The sequence below is a fragment of the Calonectris borealis genome, chromosome 2, assembly GCF_964195595.1.
Source record: "Calonectris borealis chromosome 2, bCalBor7.hap1.2, whole genome shotgun sequence".
Lineage (NCBI taxonomy): Eukaryota > Metazoa > Chordata > Aves > Procellariiformes > Procellariidae > Calonectris > Calonectris borealis.
In genome coordinates, this window is record NC_134313.1 from 48,299,675 (window position 1) to 48,323,937 (window position 24,263).

At 41.8% G+C, this 24,263-nt stretch overlaps 1 protein-coding gene across 2 annotated transcripts in view; it reads left to right on the plus strand.

Annotated features, from left to right (window-relative positions):
* The window catches only part of NOL4 (nucleolar protein 4), a 199,280-nt gene that overhangs the window by 39,743 nt on the left and 135,274 nt on the right, over positions 1 to 24,263 (plus strand). For both annotated transcript variants that reach the window (XM_075141908.1, XM_075141910.1), the window contains exons 3-5: positions 6,596 to 6,707; positions 7,214 to 7,326; positions 12,472 to 12,604. In XM_075141908.1, the coding sequence (XP_074998009.1) occupies positions 6,596 to 6,707; positions 7,214 to 7,326; positions 12,472 to 12,604 (358 nt within the window). The remainder of the gene's footprint in view (positions 1 to 6,595; positions 6,708 to 7,213; positions 7,327 to 12,471; positions 12,605 to 24,263) is intronic.

Below are 24,263 nucleotides of genomic sequence, written 5' to 3' on the forward strand. Positions count from 1 at the left end.
AATTCCCAACCCATGAATAAAAAAAGAGCACTGGGCTCATGAGCTGGAAGAGAAGCAGGCTTGTAAAACATGGGGGAAATATTGATGTGTCAAGGGAAAGCAGCTTGAGGCAAGACTCTGATCAGATAGGTAGTACATAAATATATAACATCTGAGGCATAACAGGAGTCTATTAGGTGTGGGGCAATATCTGGGGTCCTGTGCTTCATCCAGGAAGCACTACTGTGTTGCAGTAATAAATCTTTCTTGGCTTGGGATCAGGCTGTTGAATTGCCTCCCTCTTTCCTGTCACCCTAAGATCATGGAACTCCTCAGATTGTGGAACACGCCATGACGTTTTTCTCCTCCCAAAACAAGAATGTGCTTGCGAGTCCCCTCTGAGCATCACAGTGAATGTGTTTTCCTCGGGGAGGAATTTTTTGACAGGTCACACTGTGCAATAACATCGCCTCCTTCCAGTACAACTTCCCTGATCAAACTGGGTTAAAGCAGGTTTGGGGCTTGGCTGGTTTCCGTCCAGGGCAGACCTTGTCCTCAGGGAAGCAGAAGAATACAAGGTTTGTGCAGGGCCCTAACACGCTTAAATCCTTGCATCCATGCTGTTCCTGTGTGCACGGCAAAAGAGCCAAGTCCCCTGCACTTTTACTCTATGGACTTGTTCTTGCTTCTTTGCAAAGGGCGAGCGTCGAGTGTCCTGGCAGTGGTCCCGCTAGCAGGTGCTCCCCATCGCTTCCCTCGCAGAGAACGGCGTCTGCTATGCGGGAGGGAAGGGAAGGGAAGGGAAGGAAAGGGAGCTGTGAAGCGCATGTTTAGCACAAGAGGCAACAGCATTTTCCCCAGTATAGCAGGGTAGCGAGCTCTTGATAAAACTACCAGCAGTAATATATCTGCTTTCCTATGTCAGCCTTCTATTCTGACCTCTTGCTGAGGAAAGGAGAGGGCTTTCCTTGGCTGGTTTGCCCTCCTGTCATCAAGAAACCAATTTCTGCCACCTGGTTTGATGGCTGTGGGCCCAGGACAGATTACCATCTTCACTTTCTCTCCCTGTCTCTCTCTCTCCTCTTGGAAGTCTTCTTTGGATCATCTTCCCCTCCTTACCCTCCTTAATTAAAAAAATATATGCACACACCAACAAAAAAATCTCTATTCTGACACATTGTATCTTCCAGACTACACATACATCCTCCATGTTAATGCTTTAAGGGTTAATAGGTTCACTTGCAAAATTTCTCTCCCTCTCCTCACACTTGTCTTCCCTGCTCTGCCATATGTGTCCTAAAATCTGCCTTTCAGTTTAGAGCTTGTTAATTTTCCAAATAAAAATGTAGCTCTGAAAGCTACATCATCACAACATCCTGCACTTAAATCATCTGAGTATTGGAGAGCATAAAGGAGACTTTGCCCGTTTTCTCTGCCTGCAGTGATGCCATAGGAATGCAATACGCTTCTTATAGACAATTAGGGCATGCATCACTTAGCTCCAATGTAATCAGATTACATGCTCAGGTACTGGATTACTTGCCTTGTAGTAGTTGTGCTTTTCATGGGATCCAGTAAACAGCATATAGGTTAATTATAGATCTAGATTATAGATCTAGATTATAGATCTATAGATTATAGATCTAGAAGGCCTTCGTTGTTGGGCGATGTTTTGGATGGGATGATATATGTCAAATTCTATTATACTGTAGAATTTTTGTGAACAGTGAAATAACATCATAGAAGTTTTGACTCTGAAATCGCTGAAGTCAACTCTCTTTTCCTCTGAGTTCAGAGTTTAAACGAAACATGTGTAGGTGCACATGGACTGTATTGTTAGGAAATGTTCTGCTTCTTATCCTGTGACTTCTGGGGCTAAAACAAACCCTATATGATTTTGGCACTCTTTGCTTAATGCTCCAGATGTCTAGTTTCTTCTTCATCTAATTTTTTTCCCTTTACAATGTAAAAAGCATTCAGCTGTAAAAGCTATAACTCGTACACAATACCTAAACAACAATCTGCTAGAATCTGGTTATTTTGTGATTTGTCCATGATACAGAATACATCCAGATACAAGATAACACATTTCTACAAGCAGCAGAAGATACACTAATGTGCAATAAAACCACTAGTAAGAAGAAGGAATCACATAAGGATACTTCTAGAGCATCATATTTGGAAAAAAGTATACTTATAATTTTTTTAGAGCAATCCAAGCAATTTTATCAATATGGTAAATCAGCAGTGATTGTTCTTTGATTGGTATAGACACGTGCATGAGCAGTTTCTTGTAAGTCATGACAAAAATATGCCGGTCTGCATTGTCAGTGTGCGGAATGGAATATCCCCCACTTCAATTCACTTTTCTGGCTTTATTTTTACTTAAAATGTAGAAGTGTGTGGGTTTGGGTTTTTTGTGTGGAATTGCAATAAAACAATATTCTTTTATTGCAGCACATCACTGAATGAAATGGTCTGGCTATATTTTTTGTTAGCACACGGCCTTGAGAAGAGAGCTAGGAGCAGGGCCACTGAAGGCAGTGAGAATATATAGCATCAGTGAGGACTGAGTCATTATTGTTTCTTTCAGATAGAATAGAGGACAGAAACAAATTATCCTGATGAAGACAGACCACTGTCTAAGGTATTTCTGTATAGTGACTTAGAAAGTGTCATAGGCCTCCAGGTTGTGCTCTGAAATACTCACATGCAAGCCAGCTCCATGTACGACATCAGCCCAACCTTGCGCACAAGGTGGTAAGCTCTGCTGAGGGGTGAAATATAGGATACGGTGTTCAGCCGTGAGCTAATTTGGTTAGAGATCTTCCCAGCTACAGCTGGTGCTAAGCCAGCGGGTTCAGAGCACGGCCAAAGCGAGCAAGTGGTTATCTCCATTCTATAAAGTAGATGCGCCCCTCTTTAATGAGAAAGACAAACAGTAGTCTGCACTCTTGGGGGTGTGAGGTTTGGGGTTTTTTTTGTAAGCTTTCTGGCACTGAAAATTGGAAAGAGCTTTTTGTGTATATTCAAGGAGCAAGAATAAAGCAAGCTGTGGGTTATGTCCTCTACATATCTCTCTTAACATGATAGCTATTGTGTTATGCCAATTTGTACAGGCTGAAGTCTTGGACTGTAAGTGATTTGATTCAAATTACAAAGTAAACAGGGGAGGAAGTTGGTGGAAACTGGTGTTATTTAGGGAAGGGCATCCTTAAAACTGTGTTGCAGTGGGAGGTTGGAGACACAAGCATCTGCTATGTGGACAAATTTAGTTATAAAACCCGGTTCCCTTATAGTCAGTGGAGCATACCTGTCAAATCTGGGACCTAGCTCACTTGCTTTCCATGGAGGATTTTCATCTTGTTTGAGCAGAACTGGAATTTTGACAGAGATGCTTGATTAGGATAAATGGAGCATTCCTATCAAATGCAGGCAACTAATGAATCCATGGGTAAGCTCCATTAATTTCAATACAGTGCTAAATGTGTTAAAATGTTATGAGAGAGAGGTTGCTGCGTATGTGCACTTACAAATTTCTTAATGCTAAATTCTAGCTGATTTTAAGTTCTTTTTTTAGATTCCATAAAGCATGAGTATAACCAATATTTTCACATTTAGAAAAGTAAATAAGCATCTGTTCTGGTGTATAAAAACCAGGAAAAATAATCTGAAAATTTTTTTTTGGTAAGATCTCCCATTCAAAAGTAGCTACATTTAGTGCCTTCATTTTCAGTTAAATTGTTTCAGGCCCAGAGAAAATCTTTGCCAATTTGCATCACAGAACAAATTTTGCTTTTATACTAATCCGCTTCTCCCCCCCAAAATAAGATTTCTGTTATATAAGAAAACAACAACAATAAACAGCCTAAACAACAATACCATAACAGGATGATATAATTTGCGTTGTTGTTTTACAATGCATCATTTCCTGTGTATTTCCATGACTTATGTCACAAACGCTAACTTAAACTCCACCTTTCCAAAAAACTGTCACTGATAAATTTGGTCCATGGAGTTTTAGGAAACATAAGCTTCAACATAGGGTAGGTAGGTGACAAGCCAAGGAGAAGAGTGTAAGAGGGTTGTAACAGGCCATTCCTCCTCCTCTTAGCATCCTTGTGAGGAGCATGGGTGATTTGCACAGTATTTAATCCCATTTGCACCCAGTTAAAGAAAGGTATCTTGTCCTTTCTATATCCACACTTTCATACACCCCACCTCCATTGTGCCAGGTCCTGCACTTCGGCCACAACAACCCCAGGCAACGCTACAGGCTTGGGGAAGAGTGGCTGGAAAGCTGCCCAGAGGAAAAGGACCTGGGGGTGCTGGTTGACAGCCGGCTGAACATGAGCCAGCAGTGTGCCCAGGTGGCCAAGAAGCCAATGGCATCCTGGCCTGTATCAGAAATAGTGTGGCCAGCAGGAGCAGGGAGGTGATCGTGCCCCTGTACTCGGCACTGGTGAGGCCGCACCTCGAATCCTGTGTTCAGTTCTGGGCCCCTCACTACAAGAAGGACATGGAGGTGCCGGAGCGTGTCCAGAGGAGGGCAACGAAGCTGGTGAAGGGCCTGGAGCACAAGTCTTATGAGGAGCGGCTGAGGGAACTGGGGTTGTTTAGCCTGGAGAAGAGGAGGCTGAGGGGAGACCTCATCGCGCTCTACAACTACCTGAAAGGAGGTTGTAGCGAGGTGGGTGTTGGTCTCTTCTGCCAAGTAACTAGCGACAGGACAACAGGGAATGGCCTCAAGTTGCGCCAAGGGAGGTTTAGATTGGGCATTAGAAGAAATTTCTTTACTGAAAGAGTGGTCAGGCCTTGGAACAGGCTGCCCAGGGAAGAGGTTGAGTCCCCATCCCTGGAAGTATTTAAAAGACGTGTAGATGAGGTGCTTAGGGACATGGTGTAGTGGGCATGGTGGTGTTGGGTTGACGGTTGGACACGATGATCTTAGAGGTCTTTTCCAACCTTAATGATTCTATGATTCTATGATTCCATCTTTCTGCACTTCCTACAGAGATTTGCATCAATGCTTGATAGGAAATCAAATCCTGCTGTAGGTTTTACAATAAGGGAATACAAGTAAATATCAGATGACTCTTCTTTTAGTCTCTCTTGCTGGGACTTTGTCTTTTTTTGGGGATTATCTCCACTGCAAGACAACCACCTTGGTTGGGAAAAGAAGGGCTAGAGGTGCCTTACAACACTTGCAGTGTTCGGTGAATATACATAAACTTCCATAATCACAGAAAAGCCATGGCTTTGCCTGGTAGTGTCTTGACACATCCAAGTTTGGAGATTCTTCCACCCATCTGGTAAACCTGCTCCGGTGCACTGGCCTCCTAGAGAAGTTTTTCCTAGCGTCCAGTTTGAACATCCCAACCCGCAGTTGGTGGCTGTTATACCCTCTGAAGAATTTCTCTCCAAAGTTTTTGTATCTCCCCTTCAGGCAGTGGTGGGCTGCAATTAGATCTCTCCCTGCCTCGTAACCTACTCTTTATCATACGAAACAAATCCAGCTCCCTTAACCGCTCCTTCAAGTCACCTGCTTTAGGCTCCAGCTGCCATGGTGGTCTGCCACAGAGCCCCCTCCTGCTTCTCAGCAGCCTTCTTGAACTGTGGAGGGGAAAGCCAGGCACATTATTCCATCTGCTGTCTTACCAGCACTGAGTAGAGAGGGTAATAACTTTTCTTAATCTGCTGGCCGTACACTTAATGTAGCCAATATGAGACTTGCTTTATCTGTGATCAGGGAGTATGTTGTTGGCTCATTTCCAGCTTGGCACCAACCGTCACCTCCAGGTCCTTTTCAGCCAGGCAAAAATGTCTATAAAGATAGACGCATCCTTGGGGAGGGGGATTGCAATCTTTAAAACCAGCAATAACTGCTTCTTCCTCTACCCTTTCAAAAAAGAAAAAAAATCCCTCTGATGCTTCCTTGCGAGTATGTGGTTGGTAGGAATGATAATGTTGAAAGGAGGAAACAACCAAAAAAATCTGTTGTTTTAAGATGTCTCCAGGTAAAGCAGTCTCTCTAAAATCAAGCAACTCCTAAATTCTGTAACTGTTAGTAAAAATAACTTCTTTACAGTATTAAATAACAAGCTTTCCAAGAATATTTTCGCAAAACATTCAAATACAAAGTTAAAATAGCAAGGAGACTGTCATCGCTGCTAATGCACCGAGTCCTGTATCTATCTACGTATTGTTACAATAAAAATAAATAGAACACATAAGCCAAACGCTTTTTTTTTTTGGTATTAGTTGTAAGAAAAAGGTTGCTTTTCAACTTCTTCTAAAACCATCCCTCAGTGGGATGCCTGTTATGTATGGATCTTTTTGGTGAAAGGAAATTGAAAAAAACCTGTAAACAGAAAACGAAACCCCTTTTGATACAAGTGAAATTTTGTTCAGTATTGACTATTATTAGCCATTAGATATAAGTAGGCAGATTGGACAGATGTTTCTTGAAATCCTACATAGTATGCAGAACATGCTTTCATTGTGCTTCCTGGCATTATAAGATAATATGCCTTATTTGGAAATACAATGATCAGTTCTGTTAAATCATGTTCAATCAGCTTATATAATAACACCTATATTTTGTTATTCATTTCAGATTTCAGAGACCTATGCCTTCCTACCGAGAGAAGCGGTGACACGATTTCTAATGAGCTGCTCAGAGTGCCAGAAAAGAATGCATTTAAACCCAGATGGAGCGGATCATAAAGGTAGTTTTAGTGTCAAATAGTGGGATCTAAAGTAATTTTATTTCTAATACCAATTTATATTTTCCTAGCTTAAGTGAGGGTTCATAAAAATTTGGTAGACTGGAACAGTTCAATAAGTCAGATCATCTTATTTACTTAAGCTGGAAGGTAGTGAATCTTCTGCTTTCGCTTAAGGATGGAATGTAATACCATATGCACCCTCAGTAGAAAGATGATTTTATCTGGAGGAAATAATTTATTTTGCTATGGAAATGTTTATATGGGGGGTTAAACATAAGGAATAGATAGGGTGCACGTGCTGTAGTCATTTAGGGTAGAAAACTCATCACTTTTCAGGGTTTGAACTTGATTTTCATTTTTCTTCAGGAGACTTCCATCTGTACAGCCTACAAGCAATTGAAAATGCCAGAGTTAGAACTGAATGACATAACTCTCTGACTTTGCAGAGTAGATTCAAGTAGCCTCCACAATTAACATATAATATGTAATAAATATTTTTATTGCAGATAATGGAAAACCTCCAACTTTGGTGACCAGTATGATTGATTACAACATGCCAATTACTATGGCTTACATGAAACACATGAAGCTGCAGCTACTAAATTCACAGCAAGATGAGGTAAAACCTGAAATCTTTTGTTTTTCTCTTCTCCTGTGTTCTTTGGTGCTTGCCTTTGTGGTAGCCAGGAAATTGAACTGAAGATGATTATTGATCCCATCTTTATAATTTTGTTGCTAAAATAGTGAGTCTGAAACCAAACCAAGGCTGTTTGCAAGTAATCAGGTTGAGAGAAAATGTCGCGATTTACCACTCTTCCATGGTTGGGGGTAATATGCTGTACTGCTTCAAATTACCTGAAGGTGCCCATTTACTGTCTGGACCAGTGGAAAGGTTAAGGGGGGCAACATGTTCACCCCGGACTTAGTGCTGTGCTCAGCAGTGACTTTCGTTGTCTACTTCTAGAAAGCAATACCATCAACAGCTGAAATGAATGGCACAGTGTTCTTAAGGTTAGCAGCCAGGATGCTAACACATTATAGCGAGATAGATGGAAGCCCGGGCAACAGAATCAAAAAGGAAGAGAAGTAGGCTGAGAATTAAGCTTCTTCAGAGAAAATTGGAGTTGAATTGCATTTATTTCTTCTCAAAAATTATTTTCTTTCTGTGATTTATTCACAGTTTTTCCAGATCTTAAGAAGTGCTTCATCAATTGGATGGCACCTACCAAATTATTTGTAATAAACTCATTTTGCTAGAAATGTGTTCATTTACCATTTGAGCTGCCAAATAGTTAGAAGCCCGGCTATGTGCCAGCCAAAAAGCAGTCCTGCATGCTGTGTCCTTCTGCCTGACTACAAGATTTTTTTTTAATAAAGAAAACCTTCAAAACTAACCTTAGCAGCTGGATTATGTCAAAGATCCTGACTAAATCCTGACTTCTGTGGAGTCAGCCAAATTTGGTTTCATAATAAGTAGATATGGGCTATTGGTGGAGATTTATGAATTATTCAACACCACATAGAGCAGGGATTTCATCACTCTTCTAGAAATATCAGGATCCTTGTTTCACTTTTGCCTTTTTTTTTAATTGTGGAGGATGTGAGTAGAGATCCCCTAGTCTTTGAGGATCCCCTAGTCTTTCCCTGGCTGGGACTCAGGGAAAAAAGGAGAGTTTATCACCTTTGGAAGAAGGGGCAGGCAACTCAGGAAGAGTACAGGGATCGCGTTAGGTCGTGCAGAGAGGAAATTAGAAAGGCAAAAGCCCGGCTAGAACTCAACCTGGCCACTGTCGTGAGAGACAACAAAAAATGCTTTTATAAGTATGTTAATGACAAAAGGAGAGCCAAGGAGAATCTCCATCTTCTATTGGATGCGGAGGGGAACGTTGCCACCAAGGACGAGGAAAAGGCTGAGGTACTCAACGCCTACTTTGCCTCAGTCTTTAGTAGTCAGAGCGGTTATCCTCAGGGTACTCAGCCCCCTGAGCTGGAAGACAGGGACGACGAGCAGGATAAACCCCCCATAATTCAAGAGGATGAAGTTCATGACCTGCTATGCCACCTGGACGTTCACAAGTCTATGGGGCCGGATGGGATCCACCCGAGGGTACTGAGGGAGCTGGCGGAGGAGCTTGCCGAGCCGCTCTCCATCATTTACCAGCAGTCCTGGTTAACTGGGGAGGTCCCGGACAACTGGAGGCTCGCCAATGTGACTCCCATCTACAAGAAGGGCCGGAGGGAGGATCTGGGGAACTACAGACCGGTCAGCCTGACCTCGGTGCCGGGGAAGATCATGGAGCGGTTGGTTTTGAGGGTGCTCACGAGCCATGTCCGGGACAACCAGGGGATCAGGCCCAGCCAGCACGGGTTCATGGAAGGCAGGTCCTGCTTGACCAACCTGATCTCCTTCTATGACCAGGTGACCCGCCTAGTGGATGAGGGAAAGGCAGTGGATGTGGTCTACTTGGACTTCAGTAAGGCCTTTGACACTGTCTCCCACAGCATTCTCCTAGAGAAGCTGGCGGCTCACGGCCTAGACAGGTCCACTCTTCGCTGGGTAAAAAACTGGCTGGACGGCCGAGCCCAGAGAGTTGTGGTGAACGGAGGTAAATCCAGTTGGCGGCCGGTCACGAGCGGTGTTCCCCAGGGCTCAGTACTGGGGCCGGTCCTGTTCAATATCTTCATCAATGATCTGGACGAGGGGATCGAGTGCTCCCTCAGTAAGTTTACAGACGACACCAAGTTGGGCGGGAGTGTTGATCTGCTCGAAGGTAGGAAGGCTCTGCAGAGGGACCTGGACAGGCTGGATCAATGGGCCGAGGCCAACTGTATGAGGTTCAACAAGGCCAAGTGCCGGGTCCTGCACTTCGGCCACAACAACCCCATGCAACGCTACAGGCTTGGGGAAGAGTGGCTGGAAAGCTGCCCGGAGGAAAAGGACCTGGGGGTACTGGTTGACAGCCGGCTGAACATGAGCCGGCAGTGTGCCCAGGTGGCCAAGAAGGCCAATGGCATCCTGGCCTGTATCAGAAATAGTGTGGCCAGCAGGAGCAGGGAGGTGATTGTGCCCCTGTACTCGGCACTGGTGAGGCCGCACCTCGAATCCTGTGTTCAGTTCTGGGCCCCTCACTACAAGAAGGACATGGAGGTGCTGGTGCGTGTCCAGAGGAGGGCAACGAAGCTGGTGAAGGGCCTGGAGCACAAGCCTTATGAGGAGCGGCTGAGGGAACTGGGGTTGTTTAGCCTGGAGAAGAGGAGGCTGAGGGGAGACCTCATCGCGCTCTACAACTACCTGAAAGGAGGTTGTAGCGAGGTGGGTGTTGGTCTCTTCTGCCAAGTAACTAGCGATAGGACAAGAGGAAATGGCCTCAAGTTGCGCCAAGGGAGGTTTAGATTGAACATTAGGAAAAATTTCTTTACTGAAAGAGTGGTCAAGCCTTGGAACAGGCTGCCCAGGGAAGTGGTGGAGTCACCATCCCTGGAGGTATTTAAAAGACGTGTAGATGAGGTGCTTAGGGACATGGTGTAGTGGGCATGGTGTGTTGGGTTGACGGTTGGATTCGATGATCTTAGAGGTCTTTTCCAACCTGTATGATTCTATGATTCTATGATTCTATGAGTTCATGCACAAATACAGCCTGGTCGTCTTTCCCTCCTATTAGGTCTCCCCTCTGCATGCTGCCCCTTTTCAGGAATCTGGCAGCGGGATTTCAAGCAGCAGGAGAGAAGAGGCTTTATCCCTGCAGTAGCCTTAGGAGTTAAAGAACTCCACTTCCTCCCTTTGAGAATTACTCCTCCCACAACAGGGTCAAGGGCTCATGCTGGATCAGGGCCACCTGCCACAGTGCCTTTACAGCCTGAATGTTTAGATGCAATCTTTCTGGTCTGATGACTGAAATTTGCGTTAAACCAGTTTTTCATCTAGATGAACCAGTGGAGATATGGTAGCAGCAGGAAGCGCCATTGCTTGGTATCTGCCTGCCCAGCTCGGTTTTGCAGCTCTAATGTTACTGTGTATGAAATGTTTCTAGCACTGGATTTATGAAGATAAAAGTAATTTTTGATATGTTTTAGTAATAATGTCTTTGCCAGGGCAGAGTGGGCACAAGGAAAGTTCTCAAGATAATCTTTATATCTTTTCTCAAGGCAGTTTTGCTAAGAATTTCTTTTTCCTTCGGGCTGTCAGAAAAATAGTCAGAACCCTGTCAGTTCTGTTTTTGGCAAAAAAAAAAAATTAATTGGAAAAGTATTTTAAACTGATCTTCAGGAGATACAAAATTATTTGCCATATTTTTCTTCATGTTCTTTAAAATGCTTTTTTTCATAACAGGAGTGATTATCTCAGAAAAGTTGTACTGAAAATATATCACCTTAGGTTTGTATGTTGCCTCAGCAGCTTACAGAACAAGACTTGTGGATGCTTAATTTTTAATCCTTGAGTGGGCGCATGAACTTCAGCGGGACTGAAACAAGTGATGTTAAACATGTATGTGAACATTTGCTGGACTAGGTCCAAAACTGTTTTGCTTTTATAAATGGGGACAAAATATTTGATCGGGACTTTCACTTTTTGCCCTCTGCTATCATCCCTAGTAGATGCTCTGTAATTAGACTTGATGGATAAATCATATTAAAGATGTATAACGTAGAATAAATTTTAAGTGATTCTCATGTGATTATATTACTTTGGTTTGCCATTGACTGTCATTTGAACATGCTCAGAACTTCTATAAGCTTTATCATTTTCATAGATGCTTTTTTAAACACAGTAGCAGTGTAAAGGTGACATGACGTCAAGGGAATTTGGTTGTGGATTCTTATTAGGTCAAGTTGCCATTCGGAAATATCTTACTATGAGTGGTCATCACGGGGTTACCCACCTCGCTTGGGAAAGATAGAGGATTCAGGCAGGGAATGTGGAGAGCTCTCCTCAACCAAATTTGAATAACGAGGACTTGGTATGGGGTCTGTAGTTACTAGCCCTCTTTTGCAAAATACTATGGAAACAGTTACAAGAGTGCGGTAATGGAGTATCCTCATAGTTGAACAAATTGCATTTGTCAGATTATCACATCACATAAATGCCGTGTTTTCCTTGCTCTTCTTTATGTGCTCTGCTTGTTTGCTTGTATACACAAAGATTTAGCATGATTACACTTGTCGTGGTTTAACCCCAGCCAGCAAAAATAAACCCCACGCAGCCGCTCGATCACGCCCCCCCTCCGGTGGGATGGGGAGAGAATCGGGAGGGCACAAGTAGGAAAGCTCCCGGGTTGAGATAAAAACAGTTTAATAATTGAAATAAAACTAAGTAGAACAGTAATAATAACAATGAGAACAACAACAATAACAGAATACACAAAGCAGACGATGCACAATGCAACTGCTCGCCGACCGCGTGTCAAGAACGGGGGGCGAGCCCCCCGCCCCCCACCTGGTTTTTATACTGAGCATGATGTCCCATGGTATAGAATACCCCTTTGGCCAGCTGGGTCCACCACCCCGGCTGTGCTCCCCCCTCCCGGTGCAAGCATCACCCAGCAACAGCCAAAGCATCAATGGGCCATCAACGCTCCTTTCACACCGAACCCAAAACACAGCACACCCCCCAAGCTACTGGGAAGAAAGTTAACTCTGTCCCAGCCGGAACCAGGAGAACACTCCACACCAGGTGTGAGTGAAACAAACGGGAATGAGTGAACTGCATATATAATGTGAAGAGTGTACGATGTTTTCTTACGCATCTGAAACTTTCCATTTGCAGGATGAAAGCTCTATAGAAAGTGATGAGTTTGATATGAGTGACTCAACTAGGATGTCAGCCGTGAACTCCGACCTCAGCTCAAATCTAGAAGAGAGAATGCAAAGTCCTCAGAACCTCCAGGGCCAGCAGGATGGTAAGGCTCTTGTTTCGTACAGAAAATGCGGTATTGCCTTGTCTTTTTCCCTTCATTTAGTACCTGCTGTGTCCTTTTCTTCATAGTGTGTTTCATTAGGTAATTTGAAATGTATGTTCCCTATGTCTCAGCATGGAGAGGATGAAGTTGGTTTTTTTTTGCGGGTTAATTTATTTGTTGCTTAGGCAACAGGTGAGTCCTTAGACCATTATATGTTAAGTATTATTATTTTACTATTTTTATATATGTAGTGTGACCATACACAGGCATAAAAGGAAATGAAACTCAAACCTTTCTGAGGCAACCCAGAAGGCTAAGAAAGTTGGTTTTACTGGTTGAAATGAGGGAGAGGGGTGTGACAGAAGCATGGTTATTTGAGAGCTAGGAAATGGGATATGATATTCAGAAGAAAGCATGAAGAAGACAAACTCCGATAGGGAAATAGAAGTAAAAGAAGAGAAAACAGAATGAGCAGCATTGTAAATTTGAATTTTAATTATTTTTAGGTTAGTTACAACACAAAGCTAATTTATTGGTGAAGGAGATGAAACTTTTACTTTGCATAGAAAGTGCATAGATGTGTGCTCTTTGATTTCAGCCCTTGTTATAGAACAAATTAGATGGGCCTGATTTGGAATGGACTTTCTCCTTGGCTATGGAGCTCACAAAGAGCCTGTCCACTACAGACTGCGACAGTGGCTCGTGAGCGGCATGTGAATGCTCAACACCCAAAGTGCAGGTCTATTCTATTGCTATTAGAAAAAACATATTGGTATTCTGTTCCTGTTACTCCGTAATTTCCTGATCATGTGTGCCAGTTCAGAATCACTTTTTATATTTCTCCTGAACACTAAATATATGGGATTTGACAGTTAAGCTGGATTCTTTCCACTTTATGCATCATGGTCAACTGCTAGCTGGTAAGCCATTTAGGTGAGAATGGGCGTACTGCACAGTGGCTGATAGGATCCGGTGATGGGTAGGACCTTCTGCTGTTTTGCTCTCCGGACAAATAAAGGAGGAGGATGTCTATGATAATTTGGTAGGCCAGATTCTAACCACAGCTGCCTTTTGTCTGAGTGTCCTCAAGCTATCACAAAATTTGTGCAACTTTTGACTTAATTTCTATCTATGTAGGTTCACTAAAGGAGCAGTTCTGATGCACAAGATGTAGGGAAAGCCAGTTTACTTTCCCATTGAAGTTTGACTTTCCAGGGCTAATATACTGTAATAATACTGCTAAGTTAAAGTTTTCAGGGATACTTTGGAAGGTGCCATTTTTATGTATCTGGCTTTTAGTGCAAAACTGTGCTTTAGAGGTTTTTGCTTACCTATATGCTCAGTCTGTTTCACATATATAGAGTGTTTCTTAATAGTAATTGTGTGCATGTATATGTCTGAAATAAAAATTATAGCTTAGTACAGTAACTTATGAAGAAATGCCTGTCATACATGTTTTAATACCTGTCGCAACCAGATTCATGTGCCACATCTAATCAATATTAGAACGTAAGTACGAATGATAAAATGCTGCAAATCTGTCACTTGCTATTTAAAATGTATGGGAAATAAATGCACTGTGGTTTTTGAACTGCAGGTAGTGTGATCTTGCAGAATTGCTTTAAATCTCTCAGCTTTCCTTCCCTTCCTCCCAGATGGTACTTGCTCACCTTCCTAAGGCAATCCTAGTTTTGCTGCATCTTCTGGCTAAAGCATCTGCCGGTAGAGAGATTTGAAATAGCAGCTCTTCCTGCTTCATGGTTTTCCTGTGCTAGCTGTTGTCAGGTAGCAAACCTGAGCATGTCTAGTTATAGCAACACTGCTTTTTCAGATATGGGAGAAGAGGCTGAAGGAGGAACTGAAAGACGTTAGAGAAGAGGAGGAAAGAAAAATGATAGGAGAAGGCAGGTAAAAAGAAGATTGGAAGAAAATAACACAGGGATAGAGGGATGGAAACGGGAACAGGAAGGAGGGAAGACAAAATGAACTCAGCAGTACAATCCCGTTTGCTGTCACAGCCTTCACTGTAAAATTTTACAAATTTAATACTAATTATAGCACATGCACACCAAAATGGTTACCAAAGCATGAATTTGTGTGTCTAAAGTGATTCCTGCCCCCTTCCCTTAAACATTCTGTATGTTCATGAGAGTTTATGTGAGCCACCGCATTCTGTCTACAGATAAAGACACTTGGCATTTGGCTCATCTGAAATGTCTTTGCTGCATTCTGGGAGGTGAAAACTTACCGCTGCGAAAGGGTGCCTGTGCACACAAGATTGGGACTGGTGTCTGTGGTGGAATGGGACAGCACAGGTCTTCTGCTGCCCCAAGCATGCCCTCACTGGGAGAATGATTTGCTAATGGGAATCATTAGGAAAACTGCTGCCTGGGGTGGATTAGTGACAGCTCCAGTGTACCTAAAGATGATGTGTTCTATCACTTTGCTTACCTGGCTTTCCATGTGAGGTGTCATGAGAATATTTTGGGACACCTCTTGTTTTTTTTCCATGGGTTTCAACTGATTTGGTAGTAGGATATAAACAGAGTCCGTGTACCCTAGAGGAATGTAATAGTGAGCTGGATCACGCCACTGAGGGCTAGATGGAGGCTTCTCTTCCAGTTCAGTTTATCAGAGCATAGTGGAATGCTGACACTATGTACATAAAAGGAATAAGATGCTTTCATACCTTCTTCCCTTGGGGCTATATCTGCATTGCATTTAGACAGGCGTTTGGCTTTGGGACTCCATTGCAGAGCTTATACTAGAAAATTTGACCTGAGGTTTCTCAATGTCTTCCAGTCTAGTACTCTGTGTTTTCTGTTTCTCACATTAGGTTTTTTGAACCTAAATAGGATAAAGGCAATATGAGAGCAACCCACAGTATCAGAAAGCAATAGACTTCTTCACCCAGAAATGTCATGGTAGGTAGGAAAAATGCTGAGAAGGAGGGCACAGAGAGGGAAGGTGCATGTTTGCTCACAGTAGATGGGTGCTGGTACCGCACAAAAGTCCTGGGCTCTGCAAATGTGCTGAGGCTTCATGAGATTCCTTGTATAAAGCATATTAGATTGAAAGGGAACAGAGAATTGAGGAAGAAATGAAAAGTGGGGAGAGTTGTGAATTGTATCCATAGTACAGAAGTTGCCACAATACTATGAAGGACAGTTCCCACTTCAAATTAGCCTTTGTACGCTTTTAAATAACAGGGCCTTGAGTCACACCTGCTGGTGAATGGCTGAAAATAGCATCCTGAGCACCTGCAGGGCTGCTGCAACGATGGGGGAGGAGTTGGAAAAGAGCTGCTGCTCTTCCCTGGGGAGTTAGAAAAGGAAAGCAGCTCTAATTTGCAATCGGTTCATTCCCCAGCTGGGAATGGGGTAGGGCTATCTGGTTATACCAGTGCCTCAGAGCTGCTTTCCCTAGCAGCCAGCTGGGTAATAGGGCTGCAAATTGCTGGTGTGTTCCTTTCTCTTTTGCACCCTCTCCCCTTGCTTGCCCCTATTTTCTTGCTTCCCTATATGTGCTACAGCTCCCTTGTCCTAAGCTGGTTCTTTGGAGCGTGCCCTGCATACCACTCATCTGCGGGCAAAGCTCCCACTCGAGAGCTGTCTTTAATTCTCCTTTCTCCTAATAACGCTCTAGGGACTCTGATGTTGCTGGATCAAACCCTTTTGCCCTTGTCTCACACCACAGACAGCAGGTAAGGTTTGCAAACTGAGCTGGAAATAAAGGAGCTTGTCTTTTTTTTAATTAGTGCTTCAACCTGTACAAAAATGATTTTTGTAGTGAAAACTGACCTCTAGATAGGTGTGCCAGAGGGGAAACAAGGGCTTCTACCCTGAGGGAAAATGGGATGCTTGTTGCCCTTGCCTGTTAGCTGGAGCCCTGTGCAGAACAGCTGAGTGTGTTTGTTCCCTCAATGTGGTGGTTCATTAGTTACCAAGACCTGAGAGAGGTGTAGGGGGATTCTCTGATTAGAGGAAATCAAGAACATGCACAACTCTAGAAGTAACAAGAGTTAGGTATAAATTTTATGCTGATTTTTTTTTTCGATTTTCACTGTGTGAGCTATCAATTAAAAATCAGGGATGAGACTATTTGACTGTAACTCAGTGCAAGATGCAGAATTCATTTATTTTCAGTATTTCTCACTTTACTGAGCTACACCAAAACATATCAATGCTTTGTCTGGATTTGGATGGAGGGACTATGTTCTCTTCAATCTAGTTTTTAGAAAATGATAGTTACATGTTTATACATATTTATATAGAACTCCACCTCACAGGCACTGTATGGAGACTGTGCTTATAGCAGCTAGCTGTGACAAAACATGTCATGATTCAACCTTTGACAGGGGTTGTGCTATCATCTTAGGTGGGGAGATTACTAATAAGCTTTTCCTGTTTGTATTTTTTTCAATTTATAGAAAATTGAGCAATAGTACTGTAATGCAATGGAGGACTATGCCTTCAAGTAGTTTGTGGTCATTTGGATGGTGCCAGTTCTCTTTCCCTGGCATGTTCAGGTTGCCAGGCTTTCCACAATATCGATGTAGGAGGTGTGGTTGTTCACATTAACTATTCTCGTCACTCATTTTATGTTTGTGGTAGATACAAGTATTGGAGTCAGTCATCTAAATACCTGTCTTCTGCATCGAAGCTATAATCTTTACTCAACAGCTTCACCTGAAACAAGTAACATCAGTTGATTAAGTTGTCAAAACTGTGTGTCTGTGCAAGGCTGCAGAGTTTGCTGTACCCGTGCTTGCCGTTGGTTTGTTCGCTCTGAACTGAGTCCAAGCCAAGTGTTTAATCCATCTTCCCATTCTCAACCGGTTGTACTGTCGCACTTCTTTCTGCTTTTGTCTTTATTCCACTAAAACCTAGACTCCCTGTCTTAAAACATTGACTTTCCTTTTTCCACAAAGTAATTTAAGTGAGATGCATGGGTTTGAACACCAACTGCAGGCCTAAGTGAAGACAGATTGGTGAAGGAGCATATTGGAGTAAATCGTCTCTGCTGTTGCCTATGTTTTGGCCCTGCTCTTGATGTTGAGTAAAGCGGGTGGTAACAAAGCCAGCATGAAAGCAGACGATTCCCAGAGCTAAAGTCATGGCAACCTTTTTGCTGCTAATTAAGGATTTTCAGTGGAAATGTTATTTTACATTGATTTACAAAATTAATTTACATTAATGGGTATTGTGCCTTTAATTTCTGTTCAAGCACTGAAAGATTTTACAAATATGCTTGTTTTGTATGAGGACTAAGTCCACTTCACTTCAGTAAAGGCCTACTAAAGATCAGCTGAAATGTTTGCAGAGTTTGGGTGTCTTTTACTTAAAAACTTGACTTCTTTAGGCTTCAGAACAAAGCACCTGACATTTCTGTGGTATAGGGGATGGAGTGAAATTACCACGTGAAGTTATAAAGCTTTAATAACAGTATTAAAAATAAAATAAAAAGCAACCTGCCAGTTTTCCTACATGCAACCTCACATACTTTTAGAAAGCCTTTTCATTTTGGGGATTTTCTGTGGCTTGGCTGGTTTTATTTGCAATTTGTAGATCCCTACTAACATGGCTATAATGCTATAAAAGTTGCTTATTATTCTTATACGTTATACAAGACATTGGACATGCAAAGTTAATAAGCATTTTGCTCTAAAGCAAAAGGTAATTTTTGCTTAATAGCGAGGTTTGGGCTGATTAAGAATGAAGGAGGTAGCACTGTTAGCTTATAAAGAGTATAGAAAATCAATTGCTGCTTTAATTTTTTTTTTTTTTTTTTGGTGAAATGGCAGACCATTTAAAATTACATTCGAGCTGGGGCCAGGAGAACTGACTGAATTTTGTGATATATTCAGACCTTCCAGTCTTGCTCGAGACAGTGAAACTTGTGACATTTTGGGCAATAATCTCACTTCTTATGACTAAGGATGAAACAATAAATACTAGTTTTCTGAAAGAGATCTAAGATACCTGTCTGTCTCATGGCAGTGGGAAAGAAGAGAGGAGTACAGTAACACCCAGGCCATGCTAGCAATACAGCACCTTATGCATAGTCTTTTGTGATCTTGCTGTAATTTCCCTGAAGGGGAAAGCCCACCTGTATGAACAGGTTTTACCTTTCCCCAATTCTGGGAGATAGAGCAGAGGCAGCACAGGCTGAATGAGGGCAACAACCGCGTCCCGAGGACGAGGGCTGAGACAAGCTGGCAAGAGAGAATGAGGAAGGTCTCTGCTTCAGCTGCCCAGCAGTCTGTTCTGAGGGTAAGCAAAGGTCTCCTGTCTCTGCAGCTGTCGATCTGCCACCTTTTGCAAGCGCCAGCTTCATTACTGAATAAAGCAAAAGACAGCACAGCCACATATGCATGTTTCTGCGTAAGTCTATGGGCTGCTCTAAAGTGTTATCTTACACATGTCAAAATCACAAAGGTTTCTTTAGACAGGGGGTTTGTTACAATATATTGCTCTACCTGAGAAAATTAGTATCATCTTCACTTAAGCAGAGTTAAAGTGAGAACCTGGCATATAGTACTGGTATTAATTTGCTTCAGTGGAGCTACACCTGGGGTGATTTGGCCCATCAGATTTGCTTTGATTGATATTATTTGCATAAACCAATACATTTAAGAAAGAGGAAGAAAATGATGAAACAAGAACAGAAAGCCAGAGAGTTGTGGAAATCTAGTTTCAGTGGCGTTTTAATGGCTTCTTTAGAGATGATACCCTATCAGTGCAAAAGGCACTATGAGTGACACGGTAATGACGCCCAAGCAGTGTTACGATGTCAGTGATAATGTATTGTACTGAGCCTGGGCAAGAGCTTGAAATGTCGGTGCAGCTGCGTTAGAAACTTTCAGTCCTTAACATCATTAAGGAGAGCTGGGTGGAATTTTCAGCAAATCAAGTATTCTAATGTACTGGCTGCTGACGAGGCAGCTGGAATGTGCATTGTCATCAGAATACTGAGCTGATACATGAGACACTTCTGTTGTACGATAGATAAAAATCTTCCTTTGACTCTCTATACGACTCAAATTTGATAAGAATTAAGCATCAGTGTCTCTCCTGTCTCTCTATGGAGAGCACTCCTTCTTTCCTCCAGATTAATGGAAGGAATTTCCAGAACTTCACTAACTCAGTGGACCTGCCTAATCAGACAAGGGTCTCAAACCAGGATTTGGACATGAGCACCCCTCTCACTGAAATGTAGCAAATGGATTACTTTTACAACCGACTCTTAATATCTAGAGTTACTGTATTTTCCTGTGCTAGTTGCAAGCATCTTGTGAGTTAGCTGTGCTGAATGTGTCCCCTCCTGCTCCATTTTACTTCTGTGTGTCTTGTCTCATCTTTTAATAACTTGTGTTCTTTTTTTTGACATGTCTTTGTTTGTTTTTTATCTTATACTGTAATTTGCTTTAGAGACTAAAATATTATTAAACATGAATTATGCATTGAGCAGACTCTCTGCTAGAGTCTGACTGGTCTGTTGCAATCAGAGAACAATCCCATTTCCCGCACCACCCTCCCAGCTGCACAACTGTCACTTTCTATTATGCTTGCCTTGAACAATTGAGTGTGGCTTGTAATGACAATAATTGCCTCAAAATTGTTTGTCATGTTTGCCTTGTTAGCAACAAACTACTAACTGTTGGTTACAATCAAGTTCTCAGCTATTACTCCATAATTACATCAGGGAATACTTGCAGCCAATAATAGCTGAGAAATTAGAATTATCTTTTCACAAGTAATGCTAAAATGCTTGCAGACCATTCACTCTATTCACAGGCATTCTTTTTTACATCAGCAATTTAGTGGTAAGTGAAGCCTACCCCTGTGTAAAAGGCTAGCCACAGACCTGTATCCTTTTGCACCTTCAAAACAGGTCTGCGGGTTGCATCAGTGTTGTACAGGTCCTCTATCAATAGATACTTCACTTTGGCAGTAATACTAACCAACCAAGCTATCTCTTCCTCATGCAGGTACTGAAGGGAGCCAATTTGCTTTTGATTTCAGTATGCAAGCCCTTGTAACTAAGCTTAGTGGGATTTCTGAAAGCGTTGGTTTGGTTTTGGTTGATTTTCTTTGTTCTTTTCCCTTATCTTAGCATCTTTCAGGCTTTTCCCTCCCATTTCTCTGTAACATCAAAATTAAGGAGGGGCATTCTGGTATAGGGATTTAGTTTTGCTTTCCAGTACAGACACTTTATCCAGTTTATCCTTTTGTATGTACCAGTTGACTTTAGCAGGGGCTCTGTGCACAGATTGCTTGATTCAGTTTGATCTACTTCCTTAGTAGAGTTTTTTCTATATCTACTGTTAAAATGTATGCTAGGCATTGACTCCACTTTATTTTTTCTATTATGTTTAATATAGAATAATATAATAGAGCATTTTTATTTCAGTAAAAGAAATGTAAAACAAATGTAAAACAATGTGCTTTAAAGAAAATTAAATTTAGCCATTAATTCTTCACTGTGTTATATTTTAATTAAGGAAGCTATTGATTTTTTTTTTCTGAACAGGAAATTCCCTGGAGACGCTGGGCTGTCTTGTGAAAGATATTTTTTTAAACGGAAATTTCTTTAAAGTGTTTCTTGTTTCATAAAATATTGGTAGTACTTTTTTAACCAAATGCAAATACTTTGATTACAAAAAGAGAGTAGTACTTTTTCAGCACTATAGAGTTTGGTAATATTTAACACATAGGAAGTGGTTATACATATTTCTCTGAGATCTGTGAAGCGGTGTTTTCAGATAGTTGATTTAATGTTGTCAAATAGTAACCATATTTGTTATTCTGAGGCAGAGGGACACGCTATCTCTGGCACTTCTTAATAACAGGATGGAAGAAATGATATAATTGTTCTGAAAGGTTCAGGATAGGCTGAACTCCAGCGGTGTCCTCCAAGTATTCGTGAATGCTGATAGCCTGGCTATTGTGAGAAAGATGGAAGTGATGATTTGCAGTTTGACTGGAGACAGAAAAATACAACAATTACATTCAGCATCAACACAGATTAAAATACAGCCAGGCTCTTTTACAAGTTTATTTAGCACTTGGTGACTGGTTAACAGCTTGCTGGGAGACGTGCGAGGCTTGAGCAATCTCTCCCCTGCTGCATGCCAGCTGGGCACTGACCAGTGCTGGTTGCTGAAGGAGCAGCCTTCCAGACAGACAGACAGACAGACTTTAGTAGCTACTGAAACCCACTCTGGGGAAAGATGTGAAGGAGCACACCCTATTTAGTTGCCTTTGTGGTCTGTACTGTGTGTGATGCTGAGAAACCAGCCCAGAACCTCAACTGTAAGGGTTGGCATTACCATTAGAATAAATTCAGATAAAAGCTAACATAGAGGAAGAATCCAAGTTTATATGATATACAATTTTCAGACTTAGGTGCACAGAAATGAAGAGAAATTGATGCCTTAGGTCAGCTCCAAGCTTTTCTCCATTTCCATCAGATAACAACTCATTAGTATGCTAGTCTTGCAGCTGGAATGTGTTTTTCCAGCAGAAATACTGCCCTGAGATCAGTCTCTTCTGCAAAAGTTCCTGGTTGTGGGGATAGTTGCATCTTTGTATCTTAAGTCCTTCCTCAGTGCTTCAGTTTCATTTCAGAGTTTTTACAAGCTTGCTTTCTTGTGAAATGAATCAAGTAGTCAGCCTAATGCCTCTCCGAGAGAACTAGTGACTGCTTCTACCAAACTTTTAGCAGTCTTGAGGTCCCGTGTGCTTTACTGGGTAGAGTTGTTCCGTAAGCAGGAGGAAGAGTGATCCTTGTTAATAACTGTCCCGGATCCCTGCTATAAACAAACTGTTAAACTTGCATAAAAGGAATAATTACTTCTGACTGGAAAGTGGAGTTCAAACCTCTGTGTTTAGCTTTTTGTACCCTGAAACTTGGATTTCACAAAAGCATAGACATTGGCATGGAGATTTAAATGAGATCATAAACCAGAATAAAGCATGTGGTTCACTAGCAGCTTTTAAATAAGGCAACAGTAATAGGTACTTTGGGGCAATAATTGATTAGAAAATTTGATTTTGTGCTTTGAGAAACACTGTGATAAAACCATGATATCAACAGACTAGTCTAAATTCTTAGGAGTGATAATTGCTATTACTGCTTTGATGGGAAAAGAAATTAGGAAATACAGACAGGGAATAGGTTGTTTTTTTTTTTTTTTTCTCTGCAAGGAAAACAAAATAGAGAGATGACATTTCAGTTACACAAAGTTACTGTTCCAAAAAGAACCAAAATATGAAGCGTACTAAAATTTTAATGACTTAATTGGCAAAGACATGCAGTGGGTTTGTTACATCACGCTGTTTAAGTGCCTCTTGGATGGTTATTCTGAAGGGAGCTGATGCTGTAGCCTGTCAAAGAGAGGATGAAGAGACGGAACTACAAGACTTGAGAACTTTTAATGTGAATTACCTGCAATGGGAGAAATAGGCCCTCTTCAAGAGGAGGTGGTACAAATAGTGAGAGCAGACAGGTGGTCTAGAGAGGCAGAAAGTAAATGGAAGCAACCAGTGCTGTCAGATCTCTTTTAAAAGGACTCCTTGTATGTGTATGAAGGATTGATAAATAATCTTTGAATAGTTTACAGGTCTGAATACATCTTCTTTACCAAAGAAGGCCAGGATTTCTGTCTGTCTAAAAGCAATTGATAACTTTTTAAAAATATCCCTCTTAGTTAACTGTCCAAGGGCTGTATTTTTATGAAAAGTTTCAAAGAACTTTGAGATTTAGTGACTTGGGTTTTGGAAATTGTATCCAGCATGATCATGTCCAAAATATATGGGTGCAATTAAAACCTTACTAAAATCTATTATAAGAAAGTCTACAACCTTCAGTGGAGACAAGGTTTCATCCTTCATGTTTTCGTAATAGGTTCTGGTCAGTTGAACTGATTCTGAAGTAGTTAATGTGGGTGCTGAAATTGCTACTGGTTCTTCAATTAAACTATCAGTGTAGTTTATGCAGAGATTATAAGCTTTAATTCAGTGAGTTAGCCAAGCTCTGTCTGTGTTCCTGTATCTTCCTTTCTTCTTTCTGCTACATTTCTGTGATTCTGTACTGGTTATGCGTGCTCTCTAGGAACTGTGCATCTTAGATTCCTGGATCAGGCTATAATCCCTGGTTATTCCTGTACATCTGTAGTCACAGACTTGCAGCTGCACATATTGTTATATCTCCTGCAAATATGCCCTATTTTAATTAAAAGCATGGATGTTGTAAAGCCTGTTAGAAAGGACAAATATTTTTCTGTTCTCTGAATCAGCTACTCAGCAGCACGCTTCTATTCAGTCCCTGGAAAAAAAAGGGCCTAAAATGATTGCTTACGCCAGGAGGTAGGGAAATGGTGGTGACAGCATTAAAAGGCATGTGGTATGGGTGGATTTTGAAGAGTAAGATGACAGCCTGGCCAAGTTCTCCACAGTGATTTAAGAAAGAGTGTTCCGTGGCAATTCTTGAACTTAATTCTCTCTGTTGGCACTGTAAAGTGCTGATTTCAACAGAAACTTACTTAAATGCAGCTTTGCAAATGAGAAGGTAAAACGATCATTTTTTCTCAGAAACAATTCTTCACCACCTAGGAAACTGTACAGCTTCTAGCCTTTTACAGGCAGCTCCAACACCG